At 43.5% G+C, this 26,757-nt stretch overlaps 1 protein-coding gene across 7 annotated transcripts in view; it reads left to right on the top strand.

Moving 5' to 3' along the window:
• Positions 1 to 26,757, top strand: part of Kcnma1 (potassium calcium-activated channel subfamily M alpha 1) — a 717,904-nt gene that overhangs the window by 640,044 nt on the left and 51,103 nt on the right. For all 7 annotated transcript variants that reach the window (XM_050127309.1, XM_050127310.1, XM_050127305.1 and 4 more), the window contains 2 exons: positions 4,865 to 5,089; positions 8,615 to 8,807. In XM_050127309.1, the coding sequence (XP_049983266.1) occupies positions 4,865 to 5,089; positions 8,615 to 8,807 (418 nt within the window). The remainder of the gene's footprint in view (positions 1 to 4,864; positions 5,090 to 8,614; positions 8,808 to 26,757) is intronic.

Below are 26,757 nucleotides of genomic sequence, written 5' to 3'. Positions count from 1 at the left end.
TCAGGTATATTTCTCAATCATTCTCTACTTTCTCTTTTGAGTCAGGGTCTCTCCCTGGACCTGGAGCTCAGTGATTCAGCTTGACTAGAGGGCCAGTGGTTCTCTGGGCATCCTGCCTCCACCTCCCTTGCACTAGAATTTTGAGCATGCTCCACTATATCCAGCTTTTTCTTTTAAATTATTTTACTTTTTTTAAACTTTTAGTTTACATTCTAACTCAGTTTTTCGGTTCCCCCTCCCATCTACTCCTCCCAGTGGGTAAGGACTCCAATCAGGAGTAAACAAAGTCTGGGACATTAAGTTGGGACTGGGCTAGGCCTCTTCTTGCTTCTGTTGAGGCTGAACCTGATATCCCACTGTAGAAAATGGGCTCTAACAAGCTAGCTCAAGCACCAGGGATAGATCCTGGTCCTACTACCAGGGACCCCTCAGGTAATCTGAGCTTCACCACTGTCTCCCACATACGGAGGGCCCACAGAGGCTCCACAGAGTTGGTCTAGAGTTCATAAGTTTCCATGAGCTTGGTTCAGCTGTCTCCAGCTTTTGATTTTTAATGTGGGTACCAGGAATCAAACTCAGATTCTCAAGCTTATGTGGCAATTAACTTTATCAACCAAACCATCTCCCCAGACCTACAGTAATGTTTCTTAACTAACATGTTTTCGGTCCTTAGCACATGATACAGATAGGCAAGTGCATTTGCTCAGGATGCCATTGCCGGACCGTGGTCCACCATCCAGATCTCAGATCTCAGAGTACTGCTTCAGGGATGGCTTGCAAACATCTCTAGAAATAGCAGCCTTCTCTGTTCTGTCCCAGGAACATTAGCACAGAGAGAAATCCATTGTACTTTTTTTGTTTGTCCTGTTAATAACTTTAGGTTTTAATGTCTACATTGGCTTTCCTAGAGTTTATTGTTTTGCTAATCCATGAAAAATGGGTTGCTAGTTAGGAAGGCCAGTCAGATGGGGCTCTTTTTCCCTTGGACCTCCAATCCCCAGATGGCTGTGGGCCTACTCCATATTCAGCTAGGAAAATCCTATCATTTTCAATTTTAGGACCACCCTTCCTTAGCAAGGACTATTCCAGTTGCTTAAAATTGTTTTGTGTGCTAATCCACTAGATTTCCCCCACAGTATTTTAACCAGTGTGTGTGTTTTCAAATGAATTGTAAAAGATCATTGTGAGCCAAGATAGCATTTGCTGGAGGTTCTCAGAGCTGTGAAAACTGAAGACTACAGTACATGAAGTCAAATGCTCAGCTAACAGCCGCTGCTGATTTGCCAGAAGGGGAGAGAGTTCTAACCACTTAGATACTTTGTGGTTGGTCACCTATGGCCTAATCATATGCTGTGTGCTCCACCTGGGTCCAGAATGATCTACAGAAAGTGTGCTAATTGACATGTGATCAGTATCCCCTTGTAGAAGGAAAGAATTTAGGGAGGACAAATTCATCTGAAAAACAGCATCATTTGAAGAAGCATTGATGCAAACACACCATGTGTTTGGTACTGTTCTTGTTCTGATGGTGTGCAGAACTTTCATTCTAGTGAAGCAGAGGGAAGGCCAGTGGGGAGGTGAGTGAGTCCATGAGAACAAGTTAGATATGAGCGAGGGCTTGGTGAAGCAAATAAAGCAGGATCCTGGAAAGGGCGGAGTCCAGAGGTACTACTGATCAGTAAGATCCAAGAAACCCTCTCTGTAGTAATGAGTAGATGGAATTTTCATCCAGTGTGTGGATGAGAAGAATGGGATGCAGCCCTTGTGTGAAGATGCTATTACAAGCCATTTATCCCCTGAGTGCGGGGATCTAATGGCTTTGGGCAATTCAGATATAGACGAGACAGTCCTCTGATTAGAAAGGAAATATAAAATGAACCATGAAACAAACTTTCTGAGCTAAGTGGGATGAACTCAGATTCTTTAGACTCAAGGATTAAAGTAGCCAGGGACGTCCCATCAAATATAAGTAAACCTACTCAGAAGGGGTTGGAGGAGGGTGCATGGAGAAATGCCTGTTTTTTTTTTTCTGTAGGGTCTTAAGCGTGGACAAATCAGACTCTCCAGGTCTGAGGTGCAGGACTGGTCCTTTACACCTCCCTCTGGGGGTATAGCTCTGGCAGACTAGAGAATTGGTAGGTGCCCCAGGCCTACCTAAGATCCCAAGGCTAGCTTCTGTGCCTGGACCATTCTGCCAGCTGGTGTCTAGCTCTTTTTTGCATTTTTGATTTCCAGCTTCTATTCTTCACCCCATTTGCACTTCCCTGTTGAGAACTAGCTTCCCAGCTGACAAGGCCAATTGAAGATATTCAGGAGCTTCAGTGATAACAACCCCAGAGGGCTTTCATGCAACCTGACTGACTAACTCCTTGTCTTCCCCACAAAGTGGGAAGAGTTGCTGGGAGCTCCATGCCTTCTCAGTCACTTTTCATGAGAAATTTCTTACAGCTTGTGTCTCAGGTTTCCCTTCTACTCTGGGAAAGTGGCCATGATGATAGCTCCGGCTTTATTCGAATAACCAGAGAATAAAGGCTAACTTCCTCCTCTCCTCAGGGGTTACTGTAATAACCCTGACATTGTCTTGAATTGCAATATTGGCATTTAAGCAATCAATACCTTGATCAATGCTAAGGATTAAATCAAACAGAGATTGGTATGTGCTGTGGGCATGAATATGCTTCCCCCAATGCATTGTGAGCCTCATAGACCTTATGAGCATGCAGTGAGAAAAGATGGCAGGGGGTTGAAAGTGTTGACTAGAAGGAGAAACAGAGCACCACCCCATCCTGACCTCATTCTCTTATTCTTTTCATCTGTATGGTGAACAATAGACCAGCAATGGACGGATAGCCATTTGTATTTTCTGGATATTTGGGGTCCTCCCCTACATAGACGTGTTGCTTACTTTATCACCCCTGTGGACCCAGGGCAGGGACTGGGGAAAGACATTGGCCTCTGTCTTCACTCATTGAACTCTAGACCCTTGTAATGACTACTAGTGGGTGTTTATATAGGGTGATCCTTTCTAGGCATGATCCAGGAAACCCCAACGTCTGAACATGGGTTAATGTACCTTCTCTCTCTCTCTCTCTCTCTCTCTCTCTCTCTCTCTCTCTCTCTCTCTCTCTTCTTTTAACAGGGGTTTTCTGTGTAGTCCTGGCTGTCCTGGAAGTCTCTTTGTAGACCACACTGGCCTTGAACTCACTGAGATCTGCCTGCCTCTGCTCCCCAAGTGATGGGTTTAAAGGCGTGCATCATCACTGCCCACCTACCTTTTCTGTAGAGGAGTATATTCAGTGATTTAAGACTCACAGGCCATATGATCTCTGTCACAACTGTCAATTTTACTTTCCATGAAAGTAGCCATGGAAAATACCTAAACATTATGAGTTGACCGTGTCCCAATAAAACTTTATTAAGATGTGAATTTCATGTTATTGTCACTCATGATGGTATTTCTAATTTTGTTTTTCTTCTTAGTCATTGTGAATTTTAAAAGCTAGTTTTCACTCAGTGGATGTCTCGAAGCTTGTGGGGTATTAGCAGATTGAGGCTACAGGTCAGAGCAGCTAGCCTCTGGCCTCAGATATCACATGCTATCTACTAATACCGAGATGGACTGTGCCATCTCACTGAAACATCTCAAAAGAGAACCCCGCATTTCAGCTGACACAAACCAATGAGTAGGACCGTTTAATCATCTTCACAAAAGGCTCTTTTGTGAACATGGACATTAAGGCCTTTTTTCCCACATACATAAACATCCCTTTTCTTCTCTTTGCTCTCCTAAAGATTGATATACACTCTTCTGCTTAAAGGTCTACATGGCACATAGTTCTTAAATCTATTGTTCAATAAGGTGGTAATGTGTGGGCATATGTGTACAGGAAGTTATGAGATAAATATATATAGTGTATGCCTTTGCTCAAATTAGAGATGAATGTATAACATGGATATAATGACAAAGCTGGAATAATAGCTGTCTTGTAAGCCTTGCCAGTATTATTTTATATATACTTTAACAATAAATAGAATCAAGAAGGAAAGATGGCTCTTTCTCTGCATGCATACTTACTGTATACACTAAAATTATTAGAAAAAATTATATCCTCTTTAACATGATGGGGATGGAGGTTTAAACCAGCATTTAACTTCCTAAAAAATGGTATTATAAAAGGACTCACATGGCAACCTGAGTTTTATCTTTTTAGCATCCTCCCCTTCTCCCCCAGTATACTCTTCTCCATTAGAATGGGTACCTTGTGCAATTTTATATTTGATATTGAAGAATCACTTATTTTCTATTATTGTGAACTAAATTAAACATTTGTTTTATCACAGTACAAATAATAGTTGTGTTGGATATCTTTGGGGTTGTATGGTAAAATACCGGAGACAGCTAACTTGTGAAGAGAAGAGGTAGCTCACAGTTTTGAAGAGGTTCAAAGTCTGCACCATTTGCCTGGTCTCTGCGAAGGTTGGTGGCTGGTAGATGATCACAGCAGGAAGGTAGAGAAGCAGATATCACCAGAGAGAAATGAGATGGGTTTGTCCAGGTTTGCTCTTTTCATACTGGTCATTTCTGGAGAACTCAAGAGGACACATGAGAACTCTCTTACATCCAGTAAGGTGTGGCTTCAACTCACAGGCCTTCTGCCATACAGTAATGCCACCCTGGAGACAAAGACTTTGATAACAGTGGGCCTGTGGGGAACACCCAGAGCACACCTAAATCACACCAATAGAACACAGTAAGTGCAGAACCAATACTAACATTCTCCTTCACACAAATGCTGCTTTTTTCTTTTTATATCGCTGTTGTGACCTCTCCTCTCTGATAGTCTTGCACTTCCCTCTGTTACAGACTCGAAGTGAAGCCGCCATGACTGTCCTGAGTGGCCATGTTGTAGTCTGTATCTTTGGGGATGTCAGCTCAGCCCTGATTGGCCTCCGGAACCTGGTGATGCCGCTCCGTGCTAGCAACTTTCACTACCATGAGCTGAAACACATTGTGTTTGTGGGCTCCATCGAGTACCTCAAGCGAGAGTGGGAGACCCTGCACAACTTCCCCAAAGTGTCCATATTGCCTGTAAGTCAAGGTCACACTATTTGATGTTTTCTCTTCATCTTTTCATTCACAAAAGGGAATCCCAGGTGGCTGTAATTGCTGAAGCTTTGATCCTGCCTCTGCTCCTTCATGTGGTTTCAGGCCCGAGGATGAGGCAGTCCTCCTGTGCTATGCCAAGAAAGTCAGAACCCTGGGAGGCCTTATTAAACGGAATTTGCAGCCAAGTGCAGCCTCTTGTCAGGGGTGAAGTTGAGCTACCACCACATGCATTAACCATACCAGTGTCTAAATCCTCTTTCCTAGGTGAAATTTTGAGTGTTGCCCTGTTTTGATATACACATCTAGAATTCACTTATAAGATTCCCGTTGGCATTTTAATTTGACGGGGTTAATTCTTAGAGAAATGCTGATCCGTTCCATCTTTCTTCTGATATTGATCAAATAAATAAAGGGGAGAATTATCTCTACTGTATGGAATTCCAAACCTCTTCTGTGGACCAACCTCTGCCCCACCTTTTTTTTCCATGGCTTTGTGTGCATATGTGTATATATGCAGACATATATACATACACATATAATGTATATATATGCATATATATCATGTCCTCTTTATTAAAAAGATCACCAATCTACAAAAGACAATTTGGGACTCCATAGTTTAATGTGCAGGTATGAGATGAATGATTTAAAAGTCATATAACTAGCCACTTTCAAATTATAATATATTCTCCATTAAATTATAGACTTACAGAATATTATTCTTTTCAAAATTTTATGTGGTTGTCTTTGTCACAAATTCAGGAAAATATTACCTATCCTCTAATAATTTTTTTCCTTTTTGGATTTTTGGGACAAGGACTCACAATATAGCTCTGGCTGTTCTGGCCTTGAATTTACAGAAATCTGCCCGCCTCTGCCTCCTGCGTGCTTGGATTAAAGGCGTGTGCCAGCAATGCCTGGATCCTCCAACTATTCTGTTAATTTTAATTTATAGTATTTGGGGATATGCAACCTCTTAGATTTTTCTACTGTTTATCAGCTTCCAGAGCCTCAGAAATGCAGCAACAAGAGCTAAGCAATATAATGTGTTAAAGCATCTATAAGGAGCTGTCCTCAGTCAGCACGCCAGTGTAGCCATGTATCTCCTCTAATGCTTGGCACAAGTCCCCCATTAGTATCAAAAAGTGCAAGAAACATTAGGCTGATCTCCTTTGAATGCAGGACCAAAACCTGACTTCTTTAAAGTATGCATGTAGTTGAAGACCTGTTACGATTCACTCACTGGACGAACATACACATATACTGCATGTACATTGCTAGATTCAGAAATATGCTCAATTTGATTATACCTTTCTGTGATCATCATCTTACATATGCTATTCCATGTGATCCCTTGACCTCTGAAGTTAGCTCTGTTAAAAGTGAACTCATTTGCTAGATGCAAGAGTGTATGTGTATATAGATGGGGCTTGTGGTATGACCGTTGGTATTTGTGCATATGTGTGTGTTTCCTTCTGTGTGCCCCATGCACATTTACTCACCTTCCTCTGTAAGTCGGGATGAGTCTTCCGTTTGTAGAGCCTTTACAAATCCCCCCAAATTTAGCACACTTAAGCACTGGTACATTATAAGCCTGGTCCGTGTCTTCATTGTTTAAACTGTGTCACTCAAATGAGTGCAACCGATAGAAACACAAAAGCTTTCTGTGGATGTCCTTGGAATTCTTGTGGTTTGAACTCCTATGTCTGCAACTGGACACGGGTTCCCTTACATTACAATTAATGCTGAGTTCCCTGTAAGGTGAAAATTAAGAGAATATGGACATAGACAGCTGCTGTTTATACATAGCAATGTGATACAGAAAGTTGGTCACACTTAATGTTGTGATCATAGAAGATGGTTTTTCTCTCCTTCTCCCGAGGTACTGCTCCAGTACCTGGACCAGGACCTTCTTTACACCTATGGCTCTACTTGCCCTTACTCTGTGGCTCCACTTGGTAGCAATATTTAGGAGCCCTGGACTCCAGACATCCACTAAGTCATAAAAAGAGTTGATGGGCTCCATAGTATTATCCAGGTCCTATTTTCCGAAAGCCCATCTAGTGATGGAAACAAGAGGAGATGCATACAGCAGCTGGCAAATACTTGGCTAATACAGGCTGTAGGTTAAACTGGTGTATCCATATCCCATTTTAAGGAAAAATATAAATAAATCTAGAATATCAGTTATGATGATGGCTTGATGGGACCCCCAAAATAATGCTGTATGGCTGCTGAGTGCTCTGGAACGGGATGGTCCAGGTAGTTGTACTGGGACGTCCTTGGGAGGACACTGTGTAAGAGTGCTGGTGCTCTCATAGCTGTGATTGCTCTCCGTCATTAACCTTCGTCTGCAGAGGATTTTCTGCTGTCTCCCATTGTCATGGGTTTTTTAAATCTCTGTTCACGGGCTTATTTATTTTTAATTGCACCAGTAATATACAAATCAGTTCTTGTTATAAAATATTCAAACAATATAGAAGTATATAAAGTCGAAAGCAAACTTTCCACTTCCTCCTTTCCTCTCCCAGAGGTAATTACTGTTATTAGTTTAGTGTATAGTTTTTCCTGAGTTTTCCCTGAATTTGCATACTTTTATAAATATATGTTTTACTTCAAGCAGCTTCGTTTTTTTCCAAATAAACGGGGTTAAACTTTTAAATTGTTCTCGATCCCCACCTCCCACCACTTACTGTTCCATTATCTTGGAGATTATTCCAGCTCAGTGGGTATATAGAGGGGTAGCTCTGGCTGTCCTTGCAGTACACATGTCGACTGTATAGGTATGTCCAAAATCTTATGTTGTCGGATATTTATGTAGTTTCCTTGGCATTTCTTTTAATTACTGAAAAATATGCAATAGAATTTTACGGCCCTAAGCTTGCCCTCTCTGCTTTGCAAAATGCACACTGATTCCACTGGCTCCTGCAGCCTTCCGACTGAGCAGAGCCAGAAGCCCACCTCATCACACCCTGTTTTGCTGATTTCCCCATGGCTGCTTTCGAAATTCTAATCGGATATGCTGTCTTTTGCCAGAGACAGAAGTGACCTGCTATTAAATAAACAGGCATTTGAAACCCACCCCCTCGTTATGTTCTGAAAGGCAGAGGTTGCCACAGGACAGTTACTTAAATCAAGACAATTTCCAGGCAGGAGGAAGATGGAGACCCTGGCATTATTCGTCTCGCGTTTGTTAGTAATAGCTTGATTGAGTATTGAGAGCTGGCCTGAAATGCTGCCATCAGCACCGACTACCCTTTAGATTAGCGTGCAGCCCTTATTCCCTGAAATGTAGTTAGGCCAGCTTAATGTCAAGACATAAAAAAGATACTTGTTAAATAATGTCCCAAAGCTCCAGCTCAATCTTTAATTTGTTTTTATTTTTTCCTTCTTTCCCTCCCCTCCCTCCCTCTCTCTCTCTCTCTCCCTCTCCCTCTCTCTCTCTCTCTCTCTCTCTCTCTCTCTCTCTCTCTCTCTCTCTCTCTCTCCACCACCCCCATGCCAAAGGGTACGCCATTAAGTCGGGCTGATTTAAGGGCTGTCAACATCAACCTCTGTGACATGTGCGTTATCCTGTCAGCCAATCAGAATAATATTGATGATACTTCGCTTCAGGACAAGGAATGCATCTTGGCGTCACTCAACATCAAATCTATGCAGTTTGATGACAGCATCGGGGTCTTGCAGGCTAATTCCCAAGGTAAGGACAGCCTGTAATACTTCTCTGCTGTGCCTATGGGGGACAGGGGCTGGCAAGAGGGATATCCTTCACTCAGTAATTCAAAGGGGCTCACATCAGCCTGTCTGGCAGTGAAACCTGTGGTCGCCACAATGGCTTAGAGAGGAGCATCTGTTCTTCCTGCCATCTGGAGATGTAGACCTGAACCCTGGTGTATGTCTCCCTCCCTCCAGTTTCTTACCTTTTTTATGCAATAAAGGAGTTTTTAAATAGTCACCTTCTTGGCCTTTGCAAAGAAGGGGCTTTATGACCAGGGTCACTGCCTAAGTGCCAGAACAATTAAAGATGCTAGCTTTATACTTCTTGGTCCCTTCCCTGTGAGTACTTTTCCATGGAGCTGAAATGGGAGTGTTAAGCTTTGCTATGGTTAGGGTCACATCCAGGACTCCTAAGGTTGGAGATCTCTAAAGAGTAGGGATGAGGAAGATACTTGAAGTCATGTAGCAAGGAATGACGCTTGTTGGCCTGTGCATTTTACTGTAGGAGGCAGAGAGGCCTTAAATGACACACAGCTGCCTTTTCTTTTGGCCCCAGTCTTCCCTGTCATTTACTCTGGGATTTTGGACAGGTCGTTTCAAGTAAAGAGGCCTTCTTGTAGTCTCAGGGAATCAGCACAGCAAGTAACCCCATAATAAGTGGCCCTGGGACTCGGGATCAGGAAGGATAGGAGATGAAGTATTTTCCTCTGTGTGACAGCTCTGTGTAGGACATGCAGGGCCTGCTGGATGGGTATGGTTGACTGCTGAAAGGGAGCCCTACTCCTGTCATTCCAAGAAGCAAAGCCTGAGAGGGACTGCAGCTGCTAGGGCAGGAAGCTCCTTATCGGTAGGTGGCCTCCACATGCAGGCCTTTCTGGAAGATTCACTGAATTGTGGAACTAAGACCTTAGTGTTCTGCTATCTTTGAGCAGCCCAGCATTACCAGCCTCTTCTTGCTTCTGCCCAGATTGGCCATAAAACCAGGACACACAGTACCTGCAAACCTTTCCACTTGCAGGTTCTCTTCCTTGCACTGCAAGCTGGCCATTGAAGAAGGGTGCTGAGGAGGGGGACTGGGGAAGTGAAAAGGAAGGAAAGGCCTTAATGCTACTTTACATTGGGGCCATGAGCAGCAGTGATATTCAAAGCTTATCTTGCAAGAGTATCCAGAGAGTCAGTGGCCTTGCTGCTGGGCTCTGGGAGAAGAGGTGCAGGCCATCCCCTGGGGAGTATAATGCCTCTCTCTTTGCTCTTTTTGTGGAATGGGGAATCAGGGCCTCCTTGACTTGGGTTTCTGCAACTCTTCAAAGGTTGGCTCAGTCTCTTGTTCTGGCTGAGTCACTTCCTGCCTCCATTTTTCTGACAGAACCTTGCCTGTGGCTTAATTTTGACCTCTTCATTCTACTATCCTGCCTGATACTCTCAAATGTAGACCTTGGCACAGCCATGCAAGAGAGCAACATGCCAAGGCCCTGAGACAGACTCTAAGTTCTGTCAGGCTGCACACACAGGACATAGAACTTCCTTCCTGCCCAGTTTGCCTGGGGAACACTGGGGAGAAAGGATGTGGAAAGACAGTAAACTCACCTTTCTGGGGGTGAATTCAGCAAGCTGGTATGTGGTACCTGCCTTTAAGCCCCTGCTCTTTAATTTGTCTTCCTCGCCTTCACCCTGGTGTGAGCATCACCTAGGGCAGCCTGTTGGAGAGGCATCTTCTCGTGGCCCATCTTAAACTACCTGTCAGATGTGCATTCTAATGAGCTCCCCAGGTGACTGGTACAAGCTGCTCTAAAGCTATTGACATCTTCACACTAACAAACCCAGGGCACTGAACATGCTGATCAGCTAGTCCAGACATGCCTCCTGTCCTGGGAGGGAGTAGCGAGGGAGCTGGAAAGGTTTGAAAGGAGCAGTTCTCCCTTTGGGTCGAGACGGTGAGAACAGAAGAAGGCAGGGAAGCCCTTCTTTCCTCCTGCAGATGTTTGACAACGCACCCATGTGTAGTTATAAAGATGTTCCATCTAGCTCCCTTTAAACTTCATCCTACCTCAAATTCTGTACAGTGTCCCAACTCACAAAATCCTCCCTTCCCCCTGTGCTCAACGGCCTGGATATTAAGGAAATCAGGAATAAGCAAAGGGAATAAGTTCCAACAAGAGACATGGAGGGAGAAGAGACATTCCTTCTTCTCTGAGAAGAAGGAAGGGATGTCTTTCTTTTGTGTGTGGAAGTGCACACGCTGAGGCAGTCAGATGCTGGACTCTCAACTGTTTGTGTATACAAATGCTAACCTGAGATAGGGAAGCCTGGAAAGGTGAGAATTTGAGGAGGTAACTAGGTAACAAAGACAGTGCTCTCGAAACGTGTAAAAAAAAAGACCTTAGAAATACCCAACATTCCCACTACTTGGGGAGATTAAGGAAGAGGGCACCATACGAATCAGAAGTCCTGATCCGGAAGTCTGTGCATCCTGAATAGCCAGAAGGGGCTCTCTGTTGTCAATATCCACCAGGTAGCATGCAGTATTCATCTTATGGCCCGAATGAATGAGAAGGACACCAAGAGTAGAGGAAGGCAGAACGTGAGATGCATGCCTGACAGGCAGTACTTCTCTTAACCTCGGGTCAGCAGTATTATTCAGCAGGTGTCTCCTGGACACCAGCAGTCAGCTCTACTCCTAAGGACACAGTATGGAAACTTTTGGTTGTAGAAGGAGAGAGCTGCTTCTTGGTTCCCGCTGCCCAGAACCGAAATAATCACACAGAAACTATATTAAATTACTGCTTGGACCATCAGCTCTAGCTTCTTACTGGCTAACTCTTACATATTAATTTAACCCATCTCCATTAATCTGTGTATCACACCACGTGGCTGTAAAGTTCCCAGTGTTTGTCTCTGATGGGCTACGTGGTTTCTCTCTGACTCTGCCTCCTTTCTCCCAGCATTCAGTTTAGTTTTCCCTGCCTACCTAGGTTCTGCCCTGCTATAGGTCCAAAGCAGTTTCTTTATTAATTAACCAATCATGTTCACAGCATACAGAGGGGAATCCCACATCACTTGGTAGCCAAAATACTCCATTTTTCTTTCTCACTTTGTCATCTCCTACCCTGTTATTAGCCTCTGCATCATCCTCTGGTATCACTCTGATATCCCAATAGCAGTGGTCCAGTGGCAGTTCCAATAGCAAGAAGTGTCTCTTCCCCACTGCACACCTCTGGAGCTCACCCTGTACCCAATTGTTTGAGTCCCTTTTAGTCATGCACTATATAGGGGCGCTGAATGTCCCTGCTGTTTCCCGTCTCTGAGACCTCTTTGACTAGCTCGTATTCCCAGCGGCCTCATACTTGCTTCTCCACCCAGGTATCTGACAGGTCCACACTCTAAGGGAAGCTGCAATTATGGGCAACAAAGGCATCATGTTGCTCTTTGCATTTTGGGAAATATATCTCACGTCCCCCGAGTGGAAATCAAAGAGGTTTCTAGGACCTGCCAGGCCCATTTCATTATGATGTGTCCTGTGGTCCTGGACAAAACCCCACAGCTGCCTTGACCCATGCATGAGCCATGTTTTTATTTCTCCAGAACCCAGCTGGGTTCAGACGTGTGGACGGAAGAGAATGCTGTGCCCTTGTGGCAGAGTGCTCGTGTGTGCAGTTGTTCTGAAGATCTGCAGCTGAACAAGAAAAGGGCATATTAGCATTGAGGGAGCCCGGCCTCTGCGGTGAGGATTTGTGTCTGTGCACTTGCCATGGCGTGTTATTCTTTGCTTCTTTTCCCCTTCCCCTTTAGCGTCGCCTTTTCTAGCCCACATGGTGTCAGAACCGACCCAGCGTAGGGATTCTGCACCAGACACTTTCTGGAAAGAGAAGAGATGTGATGGCTGGCTGTCAAAAACAATTACAGCAGAAGGTGGCACATTCCATGTGGGATGGTATATCCAATGTGACATTTGGGTCTATGAGATGCAGTTTTAATATACAGCAGGCAAAACTGCAGTGACAATTACATAAAGCAGGTGAAGCTGCTTCTTGCTGGTCAGCAAACATCAGCTCAGAACCACTTTACAGCTCTTTACCAGCAACTAAGTGCCTTTATTTACAGAGTGCCTGTCACTTCCCTTGGCTTGGAGAGCTGGTGTATTATTTAGCACGCATTTATCTAGGGAAAACACTTCAATTTAAATCAGCTGGTACAATAGTGCCTCTTGCTAGCCCGTTTCGCTCTGGTTCTAAAAAACAAGAAGGGAGTCTGATCGTGGAAAGAGCAGAGTTCATTCTCAGGGGGCCTCTGGGATCAGGACCTAAAAAGAGACTGCGCTAGAGTTGCTCTTTTTTTTTAAAAAAAAATATAATAATGTGAAATAAGCATCTTGCACCTTATTTTTGCTTTGGATCAAGGCTTCTTTTAAGGAAAAGAAAGGAATAAGTATGTGGTTCCCTCACCCCCATGTACCAGCCATTCTGCAGGGTAAAAATGGCTTGGACTTGGCCTCCCTCTAGCAAGGAGGAGCTCAGTGGGTGGAAGGTGATGGCAATACAAAGCCAGGAGGCCCAGGTTAGCAAGGGAGGGGTGCTTCTTTTCCTTGATTCCCATGTCTTCAGGAGTCTTTCCAGAAGAGGTGACAGGTGGGCCTGTGCTCCATGCATGCGGCTAGGCAGCTCTTGTGAAGGACCTGGTGAGAACATGATGGAGGGGCTGGACTTGCCCTCGCACTTCATTTTATCAAAGTGAAACTGCAGTAGTATCCACTACTCTTACCGTTACGACGAGATGTCCGGCAAGAAGCAACTGAAAGAAGGAAGGCGTATAGTTAGTGGGAGATATACCATTACGGACAGGAAGGCCTGGCGGCAGGAATAGGCCAGTCATTCATATTGCACCTGCAGTCCAGTGAACAGGAAGTGTCATGAACTATAAAACTCCAAGGCCCGCCCCCAGCGATTTTCCCCGAGCAAGGCTTTATCTACTAATGATTCCACATCCTTTTCAAACTTTGCCACTTTTAGGGGACACGTGAGTAAACACCTGAGCTTAGCGAGCCGAGGGAGGGGGATTCACTTCACCTATAAACTATAGGAAATGGTTCTGGGTGGCTAGTGGCTATGTAACTGGACTGCATAGCCTGAGAAAGGTAGCTTCATGTCTTGGTAATGATTTGGATTGAGAGAAGTCAAAGATTTGGCATAACTGGGCAGTTATAAATCTATCTTTGAAATAGATACAGATTGACCCTGGCTTCCTATGTAATGGGATGGGGCTCAGTGTGCAGCTTTTGGGTAGAAGAGTGAAGCAAGGCAGGCATGGAGGTGGAGTGGAAGTGTAGAAAGAGTTGCAGAGGACAGTGGATGAATAGGGGAGGATGGGTAAGGATCTGGGAATGGGTTTCAAGGTTGCCTTCTAGATAATGGCCCTGCAACTAAAGAAGAAGAGAGGACCAGGGGTCTGGAGAGATAGCTCAGAGGTTAAGAACATTGCCTGCTCTTCCAAAGGTCCTGAGTTCAATTCCTAGCAACCACATGGTGGCTCACAACCATCTATAATGGGGTCTGGTGCCCTCTTCTGGCCTGCAGACATACACACAGACGGAATATTGTATAATACATAACAAACAAACAAACAAACAAGAGAGGACCAAGGAGGAGACACGGGCAGGGGAAGAAGGGAAAGAATTTAGTCCTGATCACTTTGAACCAGTGAGGACCTAGAGGAACCATACAGCTGGCCGCAAAACCTGAATTGTTACCTCAGCGTCTGTGAAGAGCAAAAGGTTTTTTGGCCTTGGATAGAGGTTCAGAATGGAGGTTCAGGCGAAATAAAGGATTCCATTCTTTGACAGGATGCAGATGTTCTTTCATTTCTAGTGGGATAATACCCAAGTAGACCCATCAGAGTTGAAACAGCATCCCCCAGGCCAGAGAGACACTTCCTCTGGTATTAAGACTATGACCTGAGTTTGATTTGACTTCCATAGCTGGATGCAGTTGGACATGCCTGTGGTCCCAGCCCTTAAGTGGCAAGGTGCGAGGCAAACCTGGAAGAAGCAGCTAGAAGATCATAGATGGGCCAGCTAGCCTGAATTACACACGTGTAGCAGTTTGATGATCTTTCTTTTCGTGGCATATTTTTGATCATATTAACCATCTCAGGACTTGAGAAAAAAACTCAACTGGAGGAAAAAAGTGACAGAAGAATGATGTGGGAGCATCAGACTGTGTTTCCTGCCAACTGGCTCTGTTTTCCAACCTTGCTTCTGTCACCCTCTCTAAGTGATAAGTACAGGTATTAATTACATAGACACAGTCTTGGGAAGCGACACAAATGAGATCCAGCGTTGCAATATGCGTACCCCAAAGCCAGCAGGGTTCTGTGCTTGGAGCAAGCTGAGCTCTGTAGGAAGCTTTCCCTTTCTGGTTCAATGCCTGGGCTATGTTCGGATGCTAGTTTTAAGGGGCCTTCCTTGTTCCCTTCCTACTGTAGGTTCTTCACTTGTGTGATTTGTGCTTCATGTCTTATACGAGTCTGTCCAATTCCACAAGCACTTGCTGTGCACCAGACTGTGTGGTAGTCTTTGTTGGTGAGATGGTAGGCATGAAACTCATTCCTGGTCTGACCTTTTCCTATACAAATATTTATGAGGAAAGAGAGCACTTGGAAAAACTGCCCAGATAGCCTTGCATGAAACTCACTATATAGATGAAAATGACCTTGATATGCCTACTTCAGTCTCACACACACACACACACACACACACACACACACACACACACATGCACACTCCCATGTATGCACACACACATATACACATGAATGTACACATCCCTGTTTGTCCAGCCTTCTGTTATCTGGAGCCATAGTGACTTCTGTATTCCCCTTTGGATGGATGCTGTGTTTTGGGATCTTCATCTCACTGGATGGCAAGTGCAGGCTTCTTGAGGACTTTGTCAACCTGGAACTCAGGGACAGAACTCGCAGGATGGAATCCACTATGAGCATCTGACTCTTCATTCGCAAGCTAGCACTAAGGAGAGATTGGGTCATTCTTGCTGGTGAAGGTCTAATTCATTGGGAGCAGTGATTATTTCAACAGAAGGTTATTTCAAAAGCCATGAAGAGTTGAAAGGGAGAAAAGGACAAACAAAATAATGGTTCAGAGGGGGCAGCCAGGATGAGGAAACTGTGACAAGCCACTTGCCAAATGACTGAGCTGAGCAGGTTAAACGGTCCATTGTGTCTTGTGTCCCATTGCACAAAGACCAGGACCATCAGCTAATGATGAAACAAAGAACTAGTTTTCTCACCTACCATCAGGAAGTCATTCCCAGGAAACAGAACAGGATCTGCAGGGATCGTGAGCATCTTATGGTCATGTGCTAAAGGAAAGTTACTGGCCACCATGATCTCTGGGATGAGAGGCCGATTAAATGAGATGAGCCCAGTGGTCTTTTATAACGGAGGCCTCTGGAATTTCCTTTGTTTTTATTACACAGGGGTCTGCATTTTATATGTTCTGTAGCCTTGCTCCGGGGGGAGAGCTGTGGTGTTTGGCAGGACAAGGGTCATGGGGTCTCTTAGTGGAAGTGTTCACATCCTTCCTGAATTGTGCTGTCTTTGTGTCTAGAGTTGCAGTGTGGCCAGTGCAGGGCGAGCATCTGCACATCTGGAGTTCCCATCAGAGTCACAGATCACCCTGTCCCCCACTCCCATGTCACTACTCGTCAACACCTGCCCTTCCCACTTTCTGCTCGTCCTCTGCTTCTCGCAGATTGCGAACACACCTATGCACGTTTCCTCCCACCCAGCCTCTCTCTCTGAAACCAGAGAAGCATTTTTTTTCACAGTGGCTCCCGTATAGCATTTCATTACCACAATATTCTCTCTCAATTCCGAAATGGCAGTGGGGGAGCGCCATTTCTCTTTATGCCTACTGAACGAACAAAGCTCAGCACTAAAATATTTTCCTTCCGTTGTAACTGAAATGGCTGTTGGCTTCCATCCCAAAAACCAGAAAGACAATTCTACTTAACTGTTTAGAGATTTATACGTACCACACTGGAGTAGCCTCTAGGTAGTAACTTTAGATACCCAGCCCAATAATTTTCTTTTATTGGTTTGTGATTTAGATCCTATTTGGAATCCTCTATAATAAGAGTAGTACATTTCATTAAAAAAGCTTACTAAACAATAAAGAAGTCTGGCTTAGGGCTCTGAGAGGGTCTCAAGTACAGAGAGGAGCCTGCCCTGTTAACATTTCTTCTGCAGACTTCACAAGATGAATCTCAGCCCACTAGTGCCAATATGTTTGGCGAAGCAGCGGCTGCAGTTATTCGGTAAATGGCTTTAAGTTAGGAGAATTTTTCCTACACAGCATATTTTGTCACATGAAAGGGCCTCTTAAGAGCATCATCTTCTGGTGATGTGATCCTGTGAGAGAAACAAGGATTGACAAGAGCCATTGCAACACAAGACTGAGAAGTGTGAACCACCTTTGAACCTTACTGGATACCATCGAGAGAGAGAGAGAGAGAGAGAGAGAGAGAGAGAGAGAGAGCACATGCAGGCATGAATACATGTAGAGGCATGTGCAAGGAGATCAGAAGTCAACATCAGATATCTTCCTACATTGCTCTCCATCTTTGACCTGTGTGAAATAGACAGGTGTAGTGGAATGCATTTGTAATTTCACTGCTGGGACGAAGCGAAAGGTGTATCCCTGAGGCTCACTGGCAGGCTAACCCACCTAGCCTAGTCAGCAAGCCTCAAAACTATCAATAGGCCCTGCTCAGAAAACAAGGTAGTTGGTACTTGAAGCAAGACACCAGAGCTTGGTCTCTGAGTTCCACACACAGACACATACACACTTGCATGCACACACACACACACACACACACACACACACACCCTCTCTCTCTTCCTCTCTTCCTCCTTCCCTCCCTTCTCCCCATCAGTGAAATTTTGGATAAGGGAGGATTGTGAATCAACCAACAGTTCATTTTCTGCACACTGTTTTCCCTTGCACTTGAGGTTAACTCTCTGTCCATGCATGCTGAATCTAATGGGATCTCTACAGACAGAAGTGACGGAGGCATGCACAATCAGCTCTATGGCATGCTTTGGCTGCACATAGTTAATGATATAGGGTTTTGGACATTCCAGCGCACCCTGTAAATTTCCTTATGTGAGTCATTTGTAACTCCCCGAGACGTGATTTAATCCACGTGCTGAAATTAGCATGTGTTCCTCAAGCTAGCAAGCAAGCATGCCAACCACCCAATGCATTTTTGCCTCTACCTGTCCTTTTACCAACAAAAGCTCATATCAAGTTCTCAAGTCCTTGTTTCTTTTCTCCTAAGTGTGCCTGGAAAGAAGACATCTAATTTACAGATGAGTTTAGTTTGGAGATTTTTAAATCACTTAAAGATATTGATGAACCTTAAATGCTTCAGTTGTATTTTATGAAAAGTTCTAGAGAAAAAAATATTTCCCAATTCTAGACAAGCATATTTGTCATTTAGCATCTTGTTAGTAAAGATTTTCTACCAGGTATTTTCAAGCCATGCAGATGGTATGGTGTCATGTGATATGCCGTGTGATGGCAGAGGTTGCTTTGGGCTACAGTCTAGTTTAATCATAGCATGTGCTAGTTACTTTTGGATGGATGTCTTGGGTGCAAATCTATCTCTACCACTTACTAGGCCTAGACAAACCCAATCTCTCATTTTTCTCATGGGGCATCCTGGCTGCCTTTGGATCAAGTTGCTGTCAGAGGGAAATCAATGTCTGGGCCTTTCTGTTTTCCTCAAAGTACCATTAAGTCAGAAGAAAGGGTTGTCTTTTGTCAAGATATCTCATCTTTCTCTGTTGAGTTGACTCAGGTTAGTTTTTTTATAATTATGCTGGCCCCTTTTTTGTTTGGGGTGTTGACTTTGTACCAGATATCTGGTTATCAAAGATTTCCCCTTATTTTGCGCAGTACCTTTTCATTTGTTTGATGGGTTCCCTTAGTGTGTGGAAACTTTTTAGCTTCAACCAATTCCACATGCTTATTTTTGCTTTTGTTACTAAGGCTTTGATGGGTTTTAGTCAAAAACCAACAAATTACTGTAGTCCACATCAAAAAGTTGCTTCCCTACCTTTTCTTCTAAGAGTTCACACTTTATGTCTTATACTCAAGTCTTTGTACAATTTCAGGTTAATTCTTGTATGTGGTATAGGAAAGTGATCCAATTTCATTCTCTTGCCATTGGAAATCCAGTTTTCATTATGTACTTATTGAAGAGACTGTCCTGTCTCCACAATGCCTTGGTGCCTTATTCACAGGTTAGTCAATCACGTGTGGATGAATGTGTTTCCGAATGGACCGACTGGCATTCAACCTTAGCTGCACAGTGCAATCACTTCGAGGATGTGTAAGAAAGCCTGTGATGCTCAGGTCACATCCCAGAAGAATTTAACCAGATACCAGAGGGTGACCCCTTCAGTGACTCCAGCATGAAGCCCAGGTTGAGAAACTTTAGTCCAGTCCCTGCCTTTCCCGGGATTCCTATTTCTAAACCTCATATCAGAGTGGATGATTCATGGAAGCTTACTCTCCATAGAATGGGTAGCCTTTTGTGGGAGATGGCTGGGAAGTTTGGTTGGCATGTAACAAACCTCATTAAAGTGCAGGTATAATGAGACCTAAATTTTGATTCACAAACTTCTGCGTGGTTCCTGGTCCACCCTGTAATCCTGATCAAAGAGAGCAGAAGAAAGCAAGCGGGCGAGTGGCCACTTGGGAGACCCATGCAGATGGGCACAAGTGGTTCTTTGAATACCTAATTGGCATAGGGAAGGGAAGAATTCTGAAAATTAGTCACACCACATGACTGAAGGCAAACAAGAAGGGAAAATGACAAGAGCATCATGGCTGAGGTTTCACACTTAAATCTACTTTTAATAGGCCCCTGGGTGATTATAAATTCACGATGGCTTTCTTTTTATTGTGATTATGGGAAGGCTGTTCTATACTGCTGAAGCAAGACATTACTATCACAAGAGTATTTCTTACCTATTTATTTGCATTTAGGATACTGAGGAATTAAAGGGGAAAAACAACTCTTTGAAAGGAGCATTAATTATATGCCACACAAGGAAGCAATTGTGTCTGTGTTATGAAATATTAAATCAAAATGCCTCCCATCCTCACATGTCCCAGAGATTAATACAGCAGTATTTTGAGGCCCCTCTCGGAGCTGTTTTGCCTGCGAATTTATTGTTTTGTCTCCATTTTCAGAAAGCCCTGGTTTTTTTGTGAAGTATAGCACTCTAGGTAGTTTTTAAGGCACAAACTCCTCTAGAGTCGTCTATGTTGGTAACAACTCTTATGTAGATGGTACACGAGGGATGGCGGGCTGATCGGCTCCTTTAAGATGACAAATGGGCAGAGAGGGTTATTGTCTTTGATTGCAAGCCTTACATCATCTGTATGTAGGAATAAGAGGGCCATACTTTATCTTTAGCTGTTTTATAAATATTTAAGTCCTTATAGTTGCCTAAAGATATTAAAGCATATTTTACAGTAGTCGGAGTATAAATATTATATATAGCACAAGATACCAAAGTCATTTAATGAATTCATAATTTTCAGTTCACATTTATTGGAATGTGTTTTATGTTCTAAAAATCCCATTTAAAAAATAAGATCCCATTCTGCTCCCTGACAATATACCCAGCATTGGCCAGCATCTGGGGTGGGGCCTTAGTCCTGCTTTGATGAGACTTCCCCTAAGGAAGCTGACAGACAGGAAGTCGGGCCCTGGGGAAATATTCCCTCAACCTCTATGCTTAAAAATATTCATCTAATGTTCTTTGAGCAAACACTTTCAGCTTATACAGCATCTCAAAAAGCAAATAAATGGAAAAAGAGGGAGGGAGGGAGGGAGGGAGGGAGGGAGGGAGGGAAAAATTGAGATAGTGTCCTGATGTAGTCCAGGCTGACCTTGAGCTACCTCGGTCCTGCCTCCACATCCCAGCACTAGGATATACAGGTATATACTTCCGTCCTTGGAAAAGAATGAGAAAACTTTTTTTCTTATGATCTTTTCCTTTGTTACTAGTAGATTCATTGAAAAGATCGGAGGAGGGAAGAATCAAGATGAAGTTTGAAATTATCCTCTCCTCCCCTTCCCCAACTCCCGTTGTAAACAGGAAGGAAATACTGGTCACCAGGACACTAGTAACACTGGTCTTGACTTGGACCAAGGCTTCCCAGTGCACTCTGAATAGTTCTCTCTAGCTTAAAGAGTTCCTGGTTGTAGTGCTTCTTTTGGTTTTTGGATTGTTTGTTTTGTTGTTGTTGTTGTTTTGCTTTCTCTTCTTTTCCTTCATACAAGGGAGTGGCACACAGAATACAACTGCACCTCTCTTCAATTTCCCAGCAAAATATAAAGACTTTCCTCGTTAATATTTTACAAAGTTTCTCCAGCTCCCAGCGGGAGTCTGTGCTGGGTAATGTTTGCTAATTACCAACAACAAAACTAGACATACAAGGCTGGTAAATTACCTGACCCTTTCCATTTTAATGAGACAACAAGGATTTCACCAAGTGATGTTGTTTCGCTGGTTAATGGTGTCAGCAATGTTGTAATTGTGGGTTGAGACACATTAGCTGAACGGCCACATGTAGAAAGGGCTTTCTTTCAACAAGCCCTTTGGAGACTAACACCATCTAATCATTAAGCCTTTGTCGTTTGCGTGCTGCTAATCACTTACTTTATTATCCCTCGTATCCATTGTCTTTCTTTAATTGCTCTTTAAATTAAAATTAAAAATAGTTTGAAAGCCCTCAATGGCTAGAATAGCATCTTGATTATGAAGATAACTTCAGGAAATTCAGGGACTGGTGATGTATGGCAAAGGATTAGGGGAGTCCTACAGCCTGTGCTGCTGTGCTCAGGGCCTCGGGGGCCTAATTGTAGCAGTTTCTCTTTCTTTAGCCCATACTGTTTGTTTAATAAATGGTTATTTATGGCCTTTTTGGCCATTAGAGAAACTTCTAAGAAAGTACTTTTTTTTTTCATAGGTCTGGGCACTAAGCAGAGTGGTAAAAATGAATGGAAGAAAACTCACATAAGAGTCTGTGAGAGCATTCTAGGACAGTCAGCTTCCATGCTAGGTTACATACACAGGTCTGTGGGTGCATACTTTTAACTTTTGAGCTCTTGAAAGAGACCTACACCTTAGAGCCTAGAAGGGCCTTAGGGTCATTCCCATAGATGAAGGAACCGAGGCCGTTACAGTCACCAAAAGTATAACCACTTGGTAGCAAATGAATATGCTTTGTTAGTGGAATGAATGCAGGACTCCTGGAGGGAGAAGGGAGAGGGGACCGTGGCTGAGGGCTACTCCTGAGAGATAATATGGTTCTGTGCCTAGGGATGCAATTCGCCAGCAGCTTGGTTGTCATGGTACAATGTCTGTCTCTGAGATGTGTGTATCAGTGTTTTTGTTAATATACTCCTATATACGACCTTAAACAAACAAGCAAAACTCCTGTGAGATCTCTGTGGCCATCGCTGTCTATTGAATGACAAAACCAATACTTAAAAATATCCCAGTGTTACACACAATGTGGCGCTCATTCTGAGAAAGATTTGGAGCATTGCTTCTGCCTTATTTTAAATATGAGAAAATCAAGAATAACCTGTGTCTTGAATACTCGTATGCATTCTCTGAGAGGTTGTTCTTGGACTAAACTCCGTGCCTTTGGTTTTTTATATCAGCTTAATAACCAATCGCTGATGAATAATAAGTATTTAATAATAATAAGTAATGGAAATGGCTGGAAAAATAGATTAATCAGTAAAGTGCTTGTCATGCAAGCCAAAGATCTAAGTTCAAAACCCAGAGCCTAGGTAAAGAAGCCAGTCACGGTGGTGAGTGTCTGTAATCCTAGCACTCTAGTAGTAGAAGCAATGGATCCCTAGCCTAGATTAATTAATGAATTCTAGGTCAATTAGAGACCCTGCATCAAAACAAGGTGGATGGCATCTTGAAGAAGGACCCTGGAACTGGCCCACAGCCTACATATACACTTGCATGTACGTGCACACACACATACATATACATATGAGAAGTTAGTATTTAGAAGTACTTAATAGTGTGTCAAAAGTTTACTTATGTTACCCATTTATAATCATCGTACCATATTACTACTCCATTTATAAATGAAGAAATTGAGACACAAAAATTAAGCCTAGATCATAAATTAGAAACCGAAGAGGGCAAGGCTCAAGAATCCGTCTGTTTTATCTCATTTCTGATTGTGGGCTGTGGTCAAAGCGTAGTTAGTACTCGTGGCATCCATGGGGCAGGAGATTGGAGGGGACTCTCAGAACTTAACTAGCACCATTCATACCCTCTTGTGGCAAACTTTAATGTGTGCACACAGGCACACCTCGGTTCCTTCCAGCTCCAAAACAGCAGTTATACATTTATCCTCCAGCATAACCATGTATACACAATATCCTTTAGCCCTTAAAAGAAAAAAATTGTAAATGCTTTTAGTTAAAAAATTGTTTAAATGTGTGGCACTTCGGTGTCCTTAGCCTACACAACTTGTTATGTTTGCAGCTGCTCTGAGCAAAACAACTTGTTTCTCCTGTGTTTGCAGCTGCTCTGAGCAAAACAACTTGTTTCTCCCGTGTTTGCAGCTGCTCTGAGCAAAACAACTTGCTTTTCCTGTGTTTGCAGCTGCTCTGAGCAAAACAACTTGTTTTTCCTGTGTTTGCAGCTGCTCTGAGCAAAACAACTTGTTTTTCCTGTGTTTGTAGCTGCTCTGAGCACAAGACCGTCAGGAGTTCCTGATGGCAGGGGAGTAGTTTCTGGTGGGTTTGGCTGGGGTACAGCTATCAGTTAAGGATCCATATATAAGTGGCTCTGGTACACAATAAAGGGGGCATTCTTGTTTCAAGGATGAGCCTTGTCTCTGTCTATGTGTCTGCGTGTTTAAATCTCCAGGCCCTTGCCTGGCTCGGGAATGGTCCTATTGTGCAGGCTCCGCATACAGGCTTAGTACTGTAGTACACATAGTAGTGTGGATGGTACAGTTCTCAACCTTCCTGATGCTGTGACCCTTTAATACAGTTTCTCATGTCATGGTGACCCCAACCATAAAATTATTTTTGTTACTACTTCATAACTGTATTTTGCTACTGTTATGAATAATGTAAATGTCTTATATTAAGGATGATCTTAGATGAACCCTTTTGAAAGGGCCATTTGACACCTCTCCCCAAAGGGTCATGACCCACAGGTTGAGAAACACTGCTCTAGGACCTTTCAGGGACAGCTAACTGAACGTTGTCATTGATGGGAATCTGCTTTTCTGAATTATGTGGCCAATCCATTGGCCATCTGGTAAACCTGTCCTTTACAGATACTTCACTGTCTTTGTGTTTAAGATACTGTTGCTTGGTTCAGTTTCCTTGTGTGGTTTTGCTACGATGGCTATTGGTTCACACTCAACAAAACAACTGGGGCCTCTGGCATTTGGACATTTGAACTACATGACAAATGCTGGGAACAAAGCCTACAGCCTTGCGAACGCCAAGGGACTGTTTATAATGAAAAGGTGGCTACATTTCCAGTCAATCTATCACTTTAATGAGCTCTTTGTATTTCTTTGATTAATGTTCACAAAAAGTGGAGAAAAAAATTGATGTAATGGAAACAAAATGCTATATAATCTTGGCAGCAGGCAAGAGGATTTCTATGTGTTTTATTAGCACCCGTGTCCTAGCAGCCTCTTGCAAATGTATATGTCTGCATGTGCCCTACCACAGTAAGCCCCCAGTTTACTGGAGATGCAGTCCATCGTGAAAGATGAGACCTTACGTTAGTAGCCAGATGTCCTTTGTCCTGTTCCTGTAAGAGGAGGAGCTTCCCAGAGCAAAAACACAGAATAACTAATAGGGCAGAAAAGTCAGATTCTGTCTCTGCCCTATTGAATGAGTGCTCCACTGGGTGGATGACAATCAAGAGAGCAGATAGAAGATGCTTATGTATGTGGAAGCCTTAGCATGTAGTAAGTACTGTATGATCAGTTGTAATTCATGCATTTTCAAACAGTGATGGCGAGGTCATGGTGAAATTCAGAAGACAGCCATGTAAAGCAACTCAGTGCATGGGCAGAATGTCTCTAAGGCTTCCCAGAGGAAGTGACTAAAAGCTGGCTGGAAAAAGGAAGGGAGGGTACAGCATGCCTGAAGTTGGTAAGCTGGGTGGAGCAAGGTCAAGAGTCAGCGTGTGCCATTCACCACTTGTGCTGGAAAGCAGCTCCGACTGAGGCTTCATTAGTGCACGTTGGGATACGGTGGGTTTTCATGGGTTTCCTATAATCAAGGAGGACCTGACATAGCACTCCATGGCCTCTACTCTGAGATTTGACGGCTCTCACAAAATACTGGAATATAGAAATAACCTTATTGGCTCTTATCTCATCTCAAGCCTCTTTTCCTGCTGTAGTCGTTGTCCAGATAGTTCCTTCTTAGAACTTGAGTCTCTTAAAAAATGTTCTTTTGAATGCCATGGATCAACAATTGCCGTGTCAGCAAAGCTTCTCAGGCCGTAAAGACCACACACACACACACACACACACACACACGCACGCACGCACACGCACACACACACAAGGATTTGAGATTGCAGGGTTCTTTTTGCCTTTGCTTAATTTTTAAATTGTCTCTTATTTCGTAAACGAAGGGCACTTATTTTTAGAACATTTAAGAGCTCATATAAGTAAGATTTAGGAAGACATGGTATGTTTAAAAGGTTTCTGTGTGCGTCTGTTTGTGTGTATGTGCGAATGTATGGGCTTGTGTATGCACACAGAAGCCAGACAGCAAGTCACACTTCTTCAGGCACTGTCTAGTGTTCTCCTCTTTTTTGGGATGGAATTTCTTGCCAGCTGGGAACGCTCCAAGGCCAGGCTACCTAGTTAGTACGTCCTGGAGATCTTTGTCTCCAGCACTTGATTTTACAAATGTGTGTCACCATGCCCAAGTGTTTAACATGGCTTCTGGGGACCGGAATCCTGTCTTTGTGTTTCTTTTTTTTAAATTTATTTATTTCTTAATTAATTAATTAAATATTTCTGTCTCTTCCCCACCGCCGCCTCCCCTTTCCCTCCTCCTCCCCCAATCAAGTCCCCCTCCCTCGTCAGCCCAAAGAGCAATCCAAACTGCCTAGGCTCCCACAAAACCAATAGGTGCAGTAGGATCAAAAACCCATTGCCATTGTTCTTAGGGTCTCAGTAGTCCTCATTGTCCGCTATGTTCAGCGAGACCAGTTTTAACCCAGGCTTTTTCAGACCCAGGCCAGCTGGCCTTGGTGAGTTCCCGATAGGACATCCCCGTTGTCTCAGTGTGTGGGTGCCCCCCTCGCGGTCCTGAGTTCCTTGCTCGTGCTCTTTCTCCTTGTGCTCTTGATTTGGACCTTGAGATTTCTGTCCAGTGCTCCAATGTGGGTCTCTGTCTCTGTCTCCTTTCATCGCCTGATGAAGGTTAATATTCAGGAGGATGCCTATATGTTTTTCTTTGGGTTCTCCTTCTTATTTAGCTTCTCTAAGAGACCGTGGATGCAAACCCAGACTACTATAACCAGCCAAGCTATCGTTCACTATCAATGGAGAAAACAAGACCTTCCAGGATAAGAACAAATTTAAACAATATATCTTTGTGTTTCTAAGTCAAGCATTTTACTGACTGAGCCATTCCTCTAGGGTTGGCTAAGGAGCTATCATGTCAATCCTCAAACATAAAAAATTTGATATATTGTTGTTTCCATAGATAAAAATACGTTTTTATTTTATAAAAATGGATTATACATTAGTTTTTAATGCCCTTGAGTGTTTTTATGCAACATGTCTTTTGGATGAACCCTTAACACAATTGACT

The sequence above is a fragment of the Alexandromys fortis genome, unplaced genomic scaffold (genome assembly GCF_014885135.2).
Source record: "Alexandromys fortis isolate MF-2015 unplaced genomic scaffold, M_Fortis_MF-2015_v1.1 scaffold_277, whole genome shotgun sequence".
In the NCBI taxonomy this organism is placed as follows: domain Eukaryota; kingdom Metazoa; phylum Chordata; class Mammalia; order Rodentia; family Cricetidae; genus Alexandromys; species Alexandromys fortis.
Note: the sequence above shows the minus strand (reverse complement) of the source record. Positions and strands in the feature narration are given on the sequence as shown.